The sequence below is a fragment of the Phoenix dactylifera genome, chromosome 8, assembly GCF_051530095.1.
Source record: "Phoenix dactylifera cultivar Ajwa chromosome 8, Ajwa_hap1_PhDact_Kaust_v1.1, whole genome shotgun sequence".
Taxonomy (NCBI): domain Eukaryota; kingdom Viridiplantae; phylum Streptophyta; class Magnoliopsida; order Arecales; family Arecaceae; genus Phoenix; species Phoenix dactylifera.
In genome coordinates this window covers 4,140,324-4,157,745 of record NC_143197.1, presented here as the reverse complement: position 1 = coordinate 4,157,745, position 17,422 = coordinate 4,140,324, and the positions used below count along the sequence as shown (strand labels likewise).

The window sequence follows — 17,422 nt, the reverse complement described above, 5'->3', positions numbered from 1 at the left end:
CTGCGACTCTTCCTAATACGCGAATCTCTGGTAGATATTGGTTTGAGCACCTGAGGTTATGCTGAATCCAGTTGGAATCTTTTGGAAATCGAATCAACGTAATGCTCTGCTTGAGTTTCTAGACGGACGGGGACATGGAGGCGGCTACGTAGAGAAAATCTACACAATTCGGTCGTCACACATTAAGCTCTAATTTAACGTGGGACCCGCATCTTAGCACTTACGCGTCAGGCTCTCGTTGGTGAATAAGCTGTTCCGCGTTGTAATCGTTTACCTTCCCTAACGCCTGGCGGCGTCGCCGGAGGAATCCTACTCAAATTCCGACTCCACCATGGTTGTGAATTCAACCGATATAGCGGATTCGCAGGGCCGCAACCCGTAGCTTCCGAGCGGACTTCGGGTTGTATCACGACTTCTTTCAGAACATCAACCGTTGGATCACGACTGCACATATCTCAAATCACGATTAGGATTCGCGAGAGAAAGGTGAATCCTTCTTTTTCGGGAGACTTCCGGGTGACGCGATACAGAGAGAATAAACCAACCTGAGACGGCAAATCCTGGTTTACCTGATACGAGTATATCTCTATAATTCTGTTGCTTTCCTCCAAAGGCCTCCAACTCTCTCTCTATATATATCATCTTGCATCGCCTCTAATACGCTTGTTAAAATTTCCATCATGTCGAACGTCCCAACATCTCTCTGCGAGTCCTCGCTCACCCTTTTCTGCCTCGCAATATCGAGTTCCGATCCGTGGCCCTTCTCGCTTTAGTCCCATAAGTTAGTCTCTCTCTGATCTCTGTCTTCTAGTTTTCTTCTTATCGTGCTGTTTGTTTCCTTCCTTGGGGATAAGGACTGAAGGCAAGGATCACCACCACCATCAAAACCGGCTGTTTAATTAGCTTCCGCGTCCACATGGGAAGCGAGAAGGGGGCTTCGAGGAAGCCGCCCAAAGGGTTCGTGGGAGTAAAGGTGGGGATAGAAGGGGAGGAAGAGCAGCAGCGATTCATGGTGCCGGTGGAGTACTTGAAGCATCCGCTCTTCGTGGGGCTTCTTAACGAGGCGGAGAGGGAGTATGGGTTCGACAACCCGGGGGCCGTCACCATCCCATGCCGTGTCGACCGCTTCCGCTACGTCCAGGGCATCATCGACCGCGAGAGCAGTGCCGGTCGACGAGCCCAGCACCGCCAACACCACGGCTTGGCCTACTTCGCCGGTTGCTTTAGGGCTTGACGGCAAAACATAGAACAAGGGCTTAGTTATTGTTTTTTTTCTTTTCTTCTTCTTTTTTTTCTGGAAATTGAAAGGTGTTCTGATTGCCATGTTATGAATAGTTGGTGAGCAATATATTATGAATGGACAGTTGAGATTGAAACTGCGTGCCTCGTTTTATTTTCTCTTTCTTTCTTTTTATTGTTCTCCTTTTCTGATGAACAGAATCTTTTTTTTTTTTTGTTGTGAAATTCATTGATCGGTTAAATTTAAGATCTAATTAAAAATCTTGGCCCCCATGGTAAATATCCCAGTTAGCAACTTTTTCTGTAGTTATTCTGAAATTTATTGATTAGAAAGTTAGTTTAAGGAAATAAAAAGATTGAAAATATTGTGGGAACTGGGCCGTCAGATAGGTCTAGATTTTTAAGAAAACATCTAATAAAAAATTAATTTATTCATATCCATATTTTTTTTATTTGGCCAATACGTTTGTGGAGATTGGTATTTGTCAAATGCAAAAATTTAAATCTTAAAATCTACATTTATTTTAAATAGATATAGATATGGGCATAAGCCAAATTTAATACCAGACTAGTATAATTTTTTATTTCTTGTAAAAGTTAGTAAGTATCATATCAAATTAAATAAGATTGTAAATAAACAAAAATGTTTTTTTCTCTCAAAAATATGGACAAAGTTATTAGTTAGATGGTCAAAATTAGATCCAAATGCCATCCAATTTACCCACAAACCTCCAATTCCCTCGATGGCCTGCACGTTCCCCCCCCCTCTCTCTCTCTCTCTCTTCCTCCCCTTCCCGCAATCCACGCACTCTCTCCTCATGCTCCCATCTTTGCAGTTCTCTTCACTCTTTCACTGATGCCTCTGTCTTTCCGTTAGCTTACAACTACGGTAGTTGTAAGCTATCATCCCCTTATTCACCTCCTCTTCCCCCGCAAACCCATGGAGACACAGAGCAATCCCCAAACACACTACTCTTATTCCTCAAATGCTAGATCTAGGCCAATCCAGGTCTTCAAAAACCTCCGATTTGGAGCCACTTCTTAGGGATATGGGAGAGAGGAGAGAAAGTTAGAGGAGGAATGAGTGATTGTTGTACCTTGGTTGGAGGTGGCGTCGATGTTCAAAGTGAAGCTGGTAAGCTTCAGAATTTGTTGCGACCAAGATTGAGACAGAAAGATCGTATCTTAGTTTTTTCTTTTTCTTTCTTTTTCTTGTTCTATTTTTCTTGCTCAATGAAAAATTTTTCAACCTGCGTCCAATGCTCCCTGCAGAGATCCTCCTTCCCTTGTATCTCCCTCCACCTCTATTGTGCTTGGGCTCCATGCTCAGGCTCCATCGCCGCCATTGAGATCTTGCCATCTCCATATCTCTCCTTGCACCATGCGAGGAAGAAGCTTGGGTTCTCCAAGTCGGGTCTAGGCCATATAGAAACATGACTAGTCTTGGTCCATTTCCAACCCTGTCAATATTATATAAGCAAATTTCTTGCTATATATCAATTTATATAGATATATTGAACAAGGTAACGAGAGCTGGGTCTTTTTGATTCACGATATCATTGCTCTTCTATATATCATATCAATGAGAGTGATACTGATACAAAATGACGACTAGGATGTCAATGGACTGGTCAAAAGGGCAAGACTTCAGGTTTGACTTAAGCTGCATTACACCACATTTCTCAATGAACTGGTCAAAAGGGTGAGACTTTAGGTTTGGCTTAAGCTGCATTAATTACACCACATTTGTCACATACCGAGCATTTCATGCAATTCCATCGAATACTTGATGCATATTTTCCTTATTAAAAGTGTTGGGGGGGGGGGGGGGGGGACCTGAACATAGTCCCACATCGGCTAGTAGCAGAAAGGTTCTGTGCCGTAAAAGGAGGGTGAAAATTCTTTCCTCTCGAGGCGCCTTTTGAAGGGCAAAACCGTGAGGGCATTGGTCTCCCCCCGTCAGCGCTGGACGCGCGGGCCGGAGCGCCCAAAGCGGACAATACCTCGGGAGGAACGCAATCCTCTTTCTCTGCTAGCTTAATGTGGGCTATGCTGTTGCGTGAGGCTCCGGCCAAAGCGCCGTTCCCGCAACAAAAAGGACCCTAAAGAGCCAGAGATGAACTAAATTTTTAGGGGACTATATATTTGGAAAGTAAGTAGGTGTTTTTTTAGAATTTTATGGAAAGAGTGAGAATGTATTTTATTGGCTAAACAACCGAGCAAGAAGTTGTAATAATTCTCTAATAGAACACTACTCTCCATTCTTCCAAACTCTTTTTTTCTCCCACGTGCTCTTTTTCTTTCTAAAAGTATATTCCTCTTCACATCCTAAGGGCTCAAATCTTGATTGAGATCAAAGACCTGCATTATCTATGCTGGGCTCGAAGGATGAAGGCTTCTACTGAAAAGAGGGAGACCGGCAAGATAACGAGACTTGTGAAAGATGAAGTGATGATCGGCCACATACCGGGGTAATCACTATAATCTCTGGAGGATTTATAGCTGAAGAATTGGGTGCTTCAAATTAAGAGGCCAATGATCAAGCTATCCAAGCGGAAGAAATCCATAGAGTAAGGACTGCCCACATCGAGTAACCGAGCTCGAGAAACTCGGAGGGGTGCCCATATCTTGAAAGTAAAACCCTGACAATCTTAGAGCACACAACCAATAATAGTCATATTACTAGATTTTGTACCTTTTATTACAGAGAATTAATAAAATTATGTTTCAATTCTTCTCCAAGGGTTGGCCCAAAAAATCAAAGTGTAACAAGTCGTATGTTTTTCATAAAAGCGACTTTGAAGGTAGAGACATCCTAACTAAGACCTTCATTCAAAAGTCCTAGCACAACCTAGGCTCGGATGGGAGGAGGCATGACAACCTAATACCTAGGTGTTAGAGATCCGTCAGCCACCAAGGATAGTAGTCCAACCCTTAAGATCGAGGAACAGAGGCTCGTTAGCCACCAAGGACCATAGTCCAAGCTCTGAGACTGGGGGCAGAGGCCCGTTGGCTACCAAGGATCGTAGTCTGATCCTTGAAATCTGGGGGCAGAGGCTTGAAGGCCATGAAGGATTGAAGTCCACCACCTTGGCCGTAGAAAATTGTAGATACTACAAGCCTCTCCGAAAGCCAACTCCAAAAGAATTGTAGTCCATTACCTTAGCCTAACAACGCCGAGAACTATAGTCAAAGGCTTGGAGGAGGCCCACAAAGGACTGGAGTCCACTGCTTCGACATTATTCAACCAACCTTGATGTTCGCTGGATGACCTTAAATACTTGAGCCTATTTGCAAACGGACTTCGGCCTTATTCAATCGACCTCGGCATCCGCTAGACGACCTTAAATACTTGAATCTATTTGCAAAAGTGCTTCGGCCTCATTCAGTCGATCTCGACGTGTGAAAGACGACCTCCAACACTTGAGTGAAAAATTAAACACTTAAGCATCATAAAAAAATAAGATATGAGTGGAAAAGTTCATTATTTTAATATTTAAATATCTGATTACAAAGCAAGACAGCTTAGGATCCAAACAGACCATTTTGCATGGCCGAGAAGATCTCATTACAAAAGGCCCAAATCACTGGGCAGACTTCGTTATAGAAAAAGAAGGCCAAGCCCGCGGAAGAAGTTCTATACCAAGCCCAAGAAGATCAAGCTCAAGAAACCGGAACCTCATGACCGAATCCCATCTAGTAACGCGCTAAGAAGCCGGTTACATGCTCCCAAGAAGTTCGCGTAACCCAGAGGCTGCTATCACGTGGCCAAAATGGTTCGTTTTACGCCCTTCAATGGCTCGTCGCCATGGTAAGGCCTGAAGCGACGCGGACTATCTATCTGTCATTAGGAGGAGCAAAGGGAGTTGTGGGAGACATGATTGGCCTCCAATTTCACAGTCACGTGGATCGAGCGTGAGAAATTTGGCAAAATCCATATCTTACAGGGTCTTATTTGTAAAAACAATTCTTTAATTAATCGAATATGAAGGAAAACCCCTAACCCCCATCTTTCCATCTCGCCATACCCTAGCCATTTCCATCGGGGGAGAAGATGCTGCGAAACCCTAGTTCCTCCTCGAGCCTGATCGCCTCCCTCAAAACCCTGATCCCGTCCTCCAGCCACCAGCTCCTTCAGCGCTCTCCGGTGAGCGGCACTGCCAAGGGCAAGGGCAAGCTCAAGTCCGGCCAGCCCCTGAAGCGCTCCACCGTCCGCAGGAAGCAGCCTGGCGGCGGCGACTCCTCCCCTTCCCGTGGAGGCGGCCGCGCGCGGAACGAGGCCATCGAGCGCCTCAACCGCATGGTCGACTCCTGCCTCAACGCCCCCACCCCGGTCCGCCACCTCACCGCCAAGGAGCGCGCCCGCGAGGCCGAGCGCGAGAGGCTCGGCCTCATCTCCAAAGAGCGCCAGCGCGAGATCGACCAGCAGAAGGCGCGCGCTAAGGGCCGCAGCGCCGCCCCCGAGGAGGAGCCCATCATCATGGGGACCCCAGGGCTGGATCTCATCACCCTGGGCCTCGTCGACAAGGAGACCATCCCAAAGTACGAGCTTACGGTGGAGGATGGTCGCCGGCTCGCCAAGGAATACAGCCGGGTGCTGATGCGGAAGCACCGGGCCCGGCAGGCGGCGGAGACGACGCTCCTCCGGCTCAAGAAGGAGGCCATCGCCGCCCTGCCGGACCACCTCCGGGAGGCGGCGCTGGTCCCGGACTTCACGCCCTTCCCGGCGAACCGGTACATGGCCACGCTAACGCCGCCGATTGAGGGCTACATCGAGAAGGTCAGGGAGGCTGCCAAGAAGTACACTGTGAAGGAGAAGCTACGGTGAAGAAACGAGTTCTTCTTTTTCTCGAAACAAACGAGGTTTCTTGAGCTCAGAGATTATGGATTTCTTTTTAATATTTGATCTCTGATGAATGGTTGGAGTTCCTTAATCTATTCTCTTGCATTCTGATGTTTTAGTTGAAGGATTTTGAAGCACGATGCTGCATAAATCTCGAAATGGGTTCTCTTTTGGAATTTCATTAATTAATAAGATGTTAAACCTTTTGCAACTCCTACAACTTGGATATCGGTTATGTCTTAGGTGTTACAAGTTGAATACAAGATGTCATGGTCAAATAACTGGTGTAAATATCTTGTGTCTCTGCATCGATGTGAAAATGTGATTAGATGCATGTTTCGCAACATCACTGGCTTTGATGGTGGAAAGTTTCAACTTAGAATTCTGGAAAGGGATTCCTATTTTATGGATTTTCATAGACTTTTATACTTTATTTCTGAGGAACAAAAAAAGACTTGTACTTACCTGTGATCATTTAATCAAATTTAGAGGCAGAGCACTTACTGTGTAATTATTTCTACATGGTATGTTTCGTTCATGTAGATGGATGTGGTTTACTTTAGGAGTTTAGAGGCGTTTTATGCATATAAAGGGGGGTGTTTTGGTGTAACCAATCGTCAGGCTGCATTGCCCTGAAAGAGTTTTGGAGCAAATACAGACTTAATCATCAAGTCATAAAAATAGATGCAAATTGGACTGGCTTTATGTTTCAATGGATGACAGAAAGTATTGAAGACAAAAATATGGAGAGATGCAAAATTCAGATTTGATTCTTCTAAAAAGTAAAAATCAGTTGAGTTCGAAAGAGAAGGATGGCTGTAGGTTGATGCTCTGACTGCTAAAAGAATATTAAGAAGATGACATTTTCATATTCGGAAAAGTGAGGCAAAAACAATGAAGAGGAAGAAGAAAGGAGTAAAAAGAAGAAAAAAAAAACGTAAATATGAAAATATTCATAGTGTAATTGAGTGAATGGTTGAAAAGAAGAAACATGTTGATGGTGAACAGAAATTGTTTCTTTCATAATCCTTGTTTCACAGACAAAATCTTAATTGGTTAATGGTGTGGAAAAAATCTGTGGTTTTATTCAGACTGGTTTTCTTCATCCTTGCTAATATTATCAACATAATTAACATTCCCAAGTTCAGTGTTTTTTTTTTTTTCCTCTCAGAGTGGTTGCTGAGAAAATGTGCTGCAGATTCCTTAACTTCTCGTTGATATATATTATAGTACACAATTCCTCAGCTCATGGACTGAGCAACACCAATATTTCTGCAGAATCTACTTATTTGTTGCCTTTCTTGTCAAATTATCCAACACTGACATGGTTAGCGGTTTCCCCTGTCTCTCCAGTTGGATAGCAGGTAGCAATATCCAACTACTTTTCACCAATAGATCCATTGCAGTCTTTGAGTGGATACCATCACACATGTTGAACAAATTAGCATGAGAAATCTTCAAAGTTCAAATATAGTCACCACAACTTTGTTTTGCTTTCTAGTTTCAAAGGTAAGATGGTTCTTATCCAGTCTTCCTATTTGCTTGGTAGAAGAGATATGGATTTGGACTCTCTTTTTGGTTGACGTCCATGCTCAAAATGGTGCGAATATCACAGGCTCACAGCCAAGTTATTATTTTATGATAAGGTCTCTACTATCAAAAGTTGGAAAAGCCAATTTTTAGCTGGAAGCAGGTTTAACTCCTAATCTCCCGCTACCGGTATCTCTCAACGCGGGAATGATAATGGGAACGAGTGATTGACCCTTGCCCCTTCCCCCAAACAAGAAGGGAGATGTCTCATTTTCCAAAATCTAATTCTAACTCTTATTTCGATATTCAAATTTTATTCTATCATATTTATATAAAAATTAATTTTTCCAAACTTGATGCCATCGAACCCACCATGTTTGGCACCAATATCCGACTGCTATAGGCAAGTCATCATAGAAGCGGACGCTGTCAAAGGCTATTTGAGTTTAAGCAGGATATGGTGCTGTCCAAGTCAAATAGAGTTCAAGCAGGATATGGTGCAAACACACAAAATTTGTATTTTCATCAGGCACCTGATTCTACACGAAAACATCAAGCTACTACTTGCTTTTCTTGTAAACCTCGTTCCATTCCGTTATATACAGAGTTGATTAACTCGATGCTTAGAAAGCTCCAACGTACAAAATGAACTAGGTGTATGATCTAGTATTGTCCCTGAAACATAATATCAAAATAAAGCAAAACGGATAATAGACAAAGCTATACTGACAGTGCCACAAGCTCAGTCCCCATACTTTAAAAAAACAGTGCGAACTAGCTGAAGCCCGTCAGTTTTCATGAATAAAAGAACGGTCAGATATCAGAACTCCAAACTACTTCAGTAGCACTTGGGTGACAGAACCGCCGGACTTTGCCTCCATCAGAATCACGTTAAAACAAGTCCGACTCAGGATATCCCATCTCCCACATCCCCGGATCATCATCAGGCAGCCCATACTTCCAATCCTGCTCCAGCTGGCTGACAAAATCATCATAACCATAATCCATGGCAATGGGGTTTTGTTCCATATGATGCAGACTTCCCAGCAGCTTAGCATCCGGATTCTGCAACTGGAACGAGAGAGCAGAAGGGCTGCTAAGTTGCCAGTTGATGTCAGCATCAACATCACCAGAATGGCCTGTTCTCCCGTCCGTATGCTCGCCGCCAACGCCCCTATTTGTCGGGTCAGCATCCATCATCCTCAACATGTCTCCAATGTCGAACATATCTTCCGGAAGATCCTCCAGCTGATCCCGGGGCCCAAACAACTCCTCACCAGGCTGCTCCACCTTTGCAGCAGCACCCACTGGTGCAGGTGGCAGGCTATCATTTCTAATCTCCTCCTCTAGTTCTTTCTTGGGCACTTTGACCTCAGGTGACCGAGGGCTCCAATCATGAGAGACATCAGAGTGATGTGATGTGGTGGTAGATTCGCACGATCCTGAAGTTGTCGCCTGAGCGTTGGCAGCACCATTGAACTGCGGAAGATTGAGACGGGCATAGGGGCCATACATAGCCTTTGCAGCTTCATCATAAGCAAGAGCAGCTTCCAGGGCAGTAGGGAAAGTCCCTAGCCACAGGCGACTGCCTCGATTGGGTTCTCGGATTTCAGCAACCCACTTGCCCCACGTACGCTGCCTTACACCACGATACTTGCAGTGTGCATTGTCTGGCCCTCCTTTGCCTTTCATGCAACCCTTCTTTGAACCCTTTGCAGGCGCTCTCCGTGCTCGTTTCTCGCCATTGAAAGAGCATTCCAGCTGGCTGTTCTGCTCTCTCCACCGGGCAATAGTTTCTGCAACGGAATTAGGCCCATTATGACTCCTTCGGACTCTCTTCTTCCTGGGAAAAAAAAAACAGAAAATGTTCAGTACGCTGACATGAAACAAAAGCACATCACTTGGAAATAACCTTTGACAACAAGGTATGATCATGAGAAAAGCTACAGAGAGAGCAGAAGGCACCAACCTCAGAAATAAATTCCCAAATTTATCTCTCTCTCTCTCTCTCTCTCTCTCTCACACACACACACACACATCTACTTGGTAACTGTATCAAAAAGAATCTGCATTGCAAGGCGCCCATGATGATGAAGTTATCCAAAGGACAACAGACCAAAATAGGGCATTCAACTATCAATCCTTTCTCCAATAAACCTGGGTATATTATATAGATGTTCTTAATGTCTTCAAAATTCACATCTGAATGACACTCTCTGGTCACCATCTCTGGGTGTCATTTGCAACTAGAACAAAGCCTGGGTAGCATGGATAGAAAAATCTTCACGCGTACTGAGCATACAACACCAAGACCTCTGCATTTGTTGGAAAGCTAGTTCCCTGGTTCAAGGAGACAATTACCACTACCTGATTTTGGTTGCAGAAGGCCAGGTTCTTTTTAATGGTTTGAGCACACCTAAACAACATATTTTGTTTTAACCAATGTTTCTCTCAACTGGAGGCCTCAATCCATTTCCATGTCCTTGACACATTTCCTTGGGGCACAACTATAAGAAGTTATTGATCTGGAGGGAAGTTCCACATGAATCCACAAAAAAAAAGAAGAGAGAAAGACTGGAGAATTAAGTTTATCAATGTCCATACCTAGTGACCTGATGCAATCAATACACCCAGCCCTTGTTGCTCCAAACTCTATTTCCACGGATATCACAGCACAGATGCAATACAATAGTAAAGCATGTGATCAATCAGAATAAAAAAGTATAATTGTGCAGCTTAAATTACTATAAAAAATTTAAAATAATTGGAAAATTAGAGAGAAAAGAAAGAAAAAAGGAAAAAAAAAGGACAGACTTTAAAAGCCCAACCCTCTCCCTCTCCCTCTCCCCTTTCCTCCCTCTCATCTCCATTCGTCCTCCGACCCTGGATAAACCCCATAAACCAATATGAATATGCCATGGAAAAACAAGTGCCAAGTAAAAAAATGATGAGCAAAAATCTGCAGACCTCCACAAATCAGCAATTTAACCAGAGTGATGAGAGAAAAGCACGGTAAATCATAGAAAAGCATACGGTGACCATCCAAGAGCACAAAAACATTGTTAAATATCTTATGCCTTCATACCCTTCAACATTCCCTCTAAATAGGGCTTCAGGGACGTCAGAGGAAAGTCATCCACTTGGATTGTAAGACAATGAGACAAGGTTCAGCACCTCTTTGTTATAACTTATTAGATTGAACAGAAGAGTAGGTAAATTGCTGGATCATAGGAAATTGTGTTCCATTAACATTCTTTACTTCTTACTGTCTTTTCTATGGCACATTCTTCTTAAGTAAACATATGCTACCAACCATTAAGTAATGGGGGCAAAAAATAAAAAAATAAAAAGGACACTGCACATGCACTGTTCCCTCACCTACAAGCAGATTCATCATGCTAGGAGTACACTCAATCTTGCATTCGCTGAGATTAGGAGGATATCTATATTCATTTTACACAATCCCAACATTCTAAAACCTTGATGAATTACCTATTCCGACTCCTCCTTCGATCCTGGAAACTTTCTTTGACCTTTACACACACAACTTTATTTTTGAAGTTAGTCCTTGATTGTTCATCAGCATGCCTTTGGACAATAAGTCTCTCTAAATCAGCACTCATCCCTAGAATCATATGTAGCAAATGATTTCATTGATCACTACTTCAATTGCACAACTTTTAGACTGTTTTGGAAATGAGAAGTCGATCTTACTATCAAAATACAAACATGTTCCCATGTCAAATCTCATCACAAATGTTTTCATGCAGTCCCAGAACCCTTTAGGAAAAAAAGTCAAGTCACAAATGCTTATTATGAATGTTTAAAGAAAGTCACCATAGAAATTCAACTCATATACATCTCGTGTACTTCCATCTCTTCATAATCATTTTGATATAACACACAGCATTGAGCATGATTGAGTCACCAAAACTAGAAAGTCAATCATCACAAACTGATTATTTTTCTTTATCAAACATGTGTCATACATGTATCTCAACCCTTCCTTCTAAGCCAATAGACAGCCACTCTCCACCAGCATAATATGCATATTAACGTGCATCTCTGCAAAGTGAAAATTCAACACAGTTTCTTTCGAACCTCAAAACAGTCCCAAATCATCCATGGCTGGACAGCATGTAACTCTATAACCTCGTCTCTCAAAACCACACTTATCTGCACTATAAAGTAAACTACAAGCAAGAACACTTGGTTGGCAAATTCTACCTAGATTGATGAGCATAACGGGCCTTCTTGAAAAAGAGACAAACTACCAAATGTCAGTGAACTTGCAACTCCCCAATCTCACCCCAACGTAAGGGGGAGGAGGTTGGATCAATGGCACGAACAATAACCCATCTTCAATGAACTTTACAACTTTCTCCATATGATAGCCTTCCTCTTATTTTTAGGTTTTCAAGGAATTAACAACTTTTACTATCTCTCACAGCATAAAGTTTAACTGCTACGTCCTCATCATCTTCCTCGTGTACTTTCTTTAAAATGATGATAACTACCACAGGCAATCAGAGGGCAGAAAACTATCGAATACCTAAAAGTTTCAGAACCAGCAATCTGACACACCGGTCTAGATTACCACTTAAGATGGAGGCCTGGTTCTACTCAGTTTCAAGAAACATTCCCAACTCGGTAATCTGGAATTAGTTTTCCCTCTTCAGTAAGACCAGAACTCCGGTCCTCAAAAGAACATCCGCATCCAGCTAACTTGATGACATGAAAACCAAATCAAACTCGAAGCCTAAACCCCAAGGCCCCCAGGATCCACGCGAAACAAGTAAAGGCTTAAAAAACCCCCAAATCCCAGACAAAGACTATCAAATTGATCACTATGGGACGTAAAGAAAGGACGAAAATAACTCAAACCCTGGTCCCAGATCAAAGAACAACCTTAAAACCCCCCAAATCCCCGACAAAACCTATCAAATTAAACACTATGTAACGGAAGAAGGGAGCAAAATAACTCAAACCCTCGTCGCAGATCAAAAAAAAAAAAAAAAACAGAAAAGAAATAGCAAGCCAAGCGAAAACAGATTGAGCAAAGAAAGACAGAATCCAAATCACTAGAATTAGTTTGCTAAAACAAATCACAGAAATTAGAACAAGATTTCTCACCTCTCTGGCTCGGCCATCTCTACTCTTCTCCCCGTCTTGTGATCTTCTTCTAGATCCCCTTAGTCTTTTCTTCTATCTCTGTGATATTCTTCTAGGGCGTCTTCCTTTCTTGGCGGCTGCGGTATTCTTCTAGGGTTTCTTATAGGGCTTCTCGGCAGAGTTTTTTTTTCTTTTCTTTTTTAATAATTTTTCCCCGGCTCTTCTGAAGACAGTTGGGGTGCTTGGGTGCTTGGCGACGAAGGAAACATCGAGAACCCGAGGGCGCCACCTCTATTTATAGGACTCGCCGATCCGGATGGTTCCGAAAGGGGATTGCCTGGTTCACGCCGCAGGAAATATCGGGGTGACGTGGGCCGTGCCGTGTCCAGGAACCAGCCGTAGCCGTTGGCACGTGTACGCCGAACATTCCGGAAGCGCGACGAGCCGCTGCTACGTATCGCTTTCTTGACCCCGAAGCATCGAGTAACGCGAGGAGCGAGTAAGAATAACACGTCGCACGGGTGCGGTGGTCAGCAACCCTATCCGTTTGCCAAGGAAGGCTTGAAATTTTTATATTTATTTTTAATATTTGAACAGGAATTGATGCGAGGAAAGGGGACGGGTCAAGCTAAGATGGAGATGGCCCGGTCTCCTGTGGGTCCCCTTGGTCAACATGGTTGCCGGTGGATTGAATTGCGGATGGAAAAGTATTGAATTTGAATCTAGAAAGTGCGTTACCATCCACACAAAAAAAAAGTACACTTGTTTATAAAAAGAAAAAGGAAAAAAATACAAAAAGGTAGAAATGCTTTTTTTTTTAATGGTGATATAATTTTGAGCTTTAAAACTATGGACATGCATTTTAGTCTGAAATGCATTACACTGAACCATGGTAATCGAATCTGGTTTTATGCATTGTAGCTAGACATATTAATTTTTTTGAGTAAAACTAAACAACTAATTCTAAACTAGTTAACCATCATCGAAAATAAATTTATATAAAAATATATTTAATTGTTTATATTAGAAACCACTATGATTGTATTGTCTTATGCATATTATTAGAAATTGTTTTGAGGTGTAGTAGAAACGAGAAAATCTTTTGGACAAGAAGTTAGGATTTGAAAATTTAGCAGAATTAGACTAATTCTTTTACAAAATTTGAGCTTGTCAGTTTGCTCTGCCCATTTTCTTTTAAAGGCATATCCTAATCTTAGCCTAAATTCTATTTATGAGCTCGTTGGACTACAGTAATAAATTTTTTCTTATAGGATTTGGGTTGGAGGTATGGAGTTGATATGAGCCTCTATCAAATAAACTATCTAATTCATGATCCAATAGAAAATCCAGCCTAATTTTACTGAATTTTCCAAACATATCCTCATTAGTTTTATATTCTTCCCTGATATAGATTCAGATGGAGACATATTCGGAATTTGGTTGTGTGAACATAAGTGCTAGTTGACCTTTCCATTTTTTATGGTGATACTAGATTTTACTTGACAGCATATTTTGACGGATCAGAAAGATTTAAATTTTGGGATAATTAAATAGTGTGACAAAATTATAAAACTATTGACATCTCATATGGTGCTGATTACGACAGGCTCGAGAAGGGGCACCAATTAGGTCCCTCGTGCCACACTTTTTGCCCCCTTTTTTCTCCTCTTTTGTTTTACCATCCTAATCCAAAGCTTTTAGCTGATAATCTTTCAGAGGTAAGTGATACATAAACTCTGATGTTGGTTATAGTAGTCTACTTACTTTGTGGGAGCAAGATTAGACACTTCCAGTGCTGTTGCTGAAACTAAATGGTGGGAGCAAGATTAGACACTTCCAGTGCTGTTGCTGAAACTAAATGGTGTCCGCTGCCATTGGATTCTTGCCCTTTAGTTCAGACATAATATCTCTATGATCATATGTGTAACAACTCAGAATTTCACTCAAAATGGCTAGCCGGAATGTATTATTTGGATTCCTTTATCCTGTATAAGTACCTAAGATCTACCCAGCGAATAACCGATGTGGGACTAAACACACGCCCGCACAGGTCATCGTATACTCTCTCTGTTCAAGTTCTGATGTTCTTATCAGGCTAAGAGTTTAAATCCATTCAAATCTAATCGCAAACACCACGATCGACCCGTGGTCAGCCTCAATGGATCCGTGTTGTAGTATCCCCTAGTCCACATAGGTTATGGGTCGGATCCGCTCTGATATCATTTATAACAATCCAAGACCTTAATCAAAAAAGCTAGCCGGAAGGTATTATTTGGGTTCCATGATCCTGTATAAGTATCCAAGATCTGCCGAGCGAATAACCGATGTGGGACTAAACACACGCCTGTATAGATCCTCACAATACGCCTATGAGTTCTTGTTGTCAGATTTTCTCCTTATGAAAATGGCTATTGATTTATATGCACTATTGCTGAAATTGACTATGGCCTCAGCTCCCAATTCTATATTATGCTTGAATTCTTGATCCCAATTCACTTCATTTCAATTGTCGGTTACTGGTCTCTAACATGATCTATATCCCTTCAAAAATCCATCCCATGTCTAGATTCTTTGATCTATCCTACATCTAAATTCTTTAGCGGCCACATGCAATTGTACCTACACCACAACTAGTATAATATAGAGCTCACAGAGATTAATGATGACAGTCTTTTCATACATTTGCTTTTGTTCTAAGAACCTATTTATAAATTTTAAATGGAAGATAGGGACAAATGTGATTTGTTATCAGCTTAAGATGTGGCGTGTGCAATTTGGCTTTCTTTTTTCTTCCCTTGCTAGGATCCCTTCATAAATTTGTCTTATTATTCCTTCCAGTGACTTCGATATTGCAGCTATAATCTTGCATCCGGGAGAGGTTTATATATCTGGATGCCAAAAAAAGCAGTGGATTTTGATGACTGATGGATTCACATTGCTGTTTGGAGTCTCTACCTGAAGGACAATATGATTGTCCGCTTGCTGTCAGCTTCTTTTCACCCATTATTGACAATGATTCACCTGCACTGTTCAGCCATACCTTTTCAGGAACCACAGTATGTAATGGGCCATTTGTCTGTATAGAAGATTTATCATATTTTCAAACACTTAAATATATATCAGCATTGCTCTTAAAACTAGAATTGGATGATTCTAAAACACTGAATACATGATGACTGTGGGTACTCCTCTTTGTTGTTTCATCCAATTATTTCTTCAAGTAATGCATAGATTTAAAATATTTCCAATCATCTTGATGCTACGGGTTAGAAAGTCACAGGTTATTCAAGTATCTTAAGGATGACATACTTTACAAGAAGCTTTTTTTTTTTTTTTTTTTTCCACTAAAAGATAGGAGGGGGGAGGTGAAATTCCGCTGGCGTAGCGGCTCCTACTGGCCCCTCTTCCAGCAGAAAATGTTCGATGTGAGTAGACAGAATGGCCATTCTTACTCATACCCTCCTCAACACATGGGTTGCCCCACATGTGAGTACGTCACCTCAGCGCCATCTCAGTACCGGCGGACCAGATGGCGACTCCACCAGACTGACCAAACAAGGGATATCCGGTCCCCACATTTAATCGATGCCCATGCATTTCGAACCTGGGCCACTCCGGTAGAATTTTAGCCCCGTTCCAACCGTGCTACCACCTTGGTGGCTCTTTACATGAAGCTTTCGACAATATCCATTTGTATGAATATTTTTCCCCTTCAAATTAGCAAGACTACTGACTTGACCGCCACTGAATATCTTCTTATGTAACATAAGCCATATGCTTCCTCCAGAGGTTCGGCTTCTGTAATCTTGTCAAGTGAGCAAGAGACCAAATTAATCATTTTTTGGCAGGAGACGCAATAGAAAATTCTATATAGTGTTTTCCACAACCTTCCCAGTAGTTTTCATCTCAAGGAGGCAGCAGATTCTGCTCAGAAAAGGGCAAAAATATCATATTCGGTGAGAACTAGAATTTTCAGAAAGACTATCTTAATTTTGCATGGGGTTGCTTGTAATATATATAATTTCTCTGTAATATATTTTGCTCTTATGCAGGCTATTTAGAAGCTTCAGGAGAGGGTTTTATGTATATGTATCCTTGGTGGTCATGGAAAACAAGGATATTGAAATAGCTAACTATTATAACAAGCGAGTTATTTTTTTGCTTCCACATTCATATATATCTATTATGGAATCTCATTGCATCATAATTATATAACTAAGAGATTGTCCATATCATCCTGCTCTGTGATCATGCAAATTTTTCCATGGCCATCATAGTCTCATTTTACTTATCATCAGAATATGAGGCAGCGTTTCGGTTTTCTCCTCTTTAACATATTGTCTTTTATGCAGTATAAATTCATGGAAAATGGACGAGTGGCTATAGGATGTCATGTTCACCAAACACCAAAAGTGGATGCAAGGATCTGTATGCATGTGTTAACAATTTCACGATCATAGTTTATTTAACATTACTTCAGTTTGAAAGAAAAAAAAAGTTCAATACAGCAGGATTTTCTAGTCAAACATAGGTATCTGGGACTTCCTAATTAGCTGCCAGACCCTCTCAAGAATCTTGCTCCCACTGTCTCCTGTTTCATTGTGCCCATGATCGAGACTCGAGAGAACAAACGTCTTCGATTTTACTTCTATTTCATCAAAGTTGATCTAGCAATGTCATTTATTTTCTAACTATTTA

General features: G+C 41.8%; 2 protein-coding genes and 1 pseudogene across 2 annotated transcripts; 2 read left to right on the top strand and 1 right to left on the bottom strand.

Annotated features, from left to right (window-relative positions):
* The first annotated feature begins 916 nt into the window (after window positions 1–916).
* Window positions 917–1,234, top strand: LOC120110070 (auxin-responsive protein SAUR32 pseudogene; annotated as a pseudogene).
* Window positions 1,235–5,006: 3,772 nt separating this feature from the next.
* LOC103717499 (copper ion binding protein) lies at window positions 5,007–6,173 on the top strand. Its single transcript, XM_039124331.3, has one exon. The coding sequence runs from the start codon at window positions 5,294–5,296 to the stop codon at window positions 6,065–6,067; it is 774 nt and encodes a 257-aa protein (XP_038980259.3). The 5' UTR covers window positions 5,007–5,293; the 3' UTR covers window positions 6,068–6,173.
* A 2,007-nt stretch (window positions 6,174–8,180) lies between these two features.
* Window positions 8,181–13,016, bottom strand: LOC103717498 (dehydration-responsive element-binding protein 2B-like). Its single transcript, XM_008805922.5, has 2 exons — window positions 12,746–13,016; window positions 8,181–9,455 (listed from the first exon to the last, which is right to left on the bottom strand). Exons 1-2 carry the CDS (start codon window positions 12,760–12,762, stop codon window positions 8,504–8,506), a joined length of 969 nt encoding a protein of 322 aa, XP_008804144.3. The 5' UTR covers window positions 12,763–13,016; the 3' UTR covers window positions 8,181–8,503.
* Between the last annotated feature and the right edge of the window lie 4,406 nt (window positions 13,017–17,422).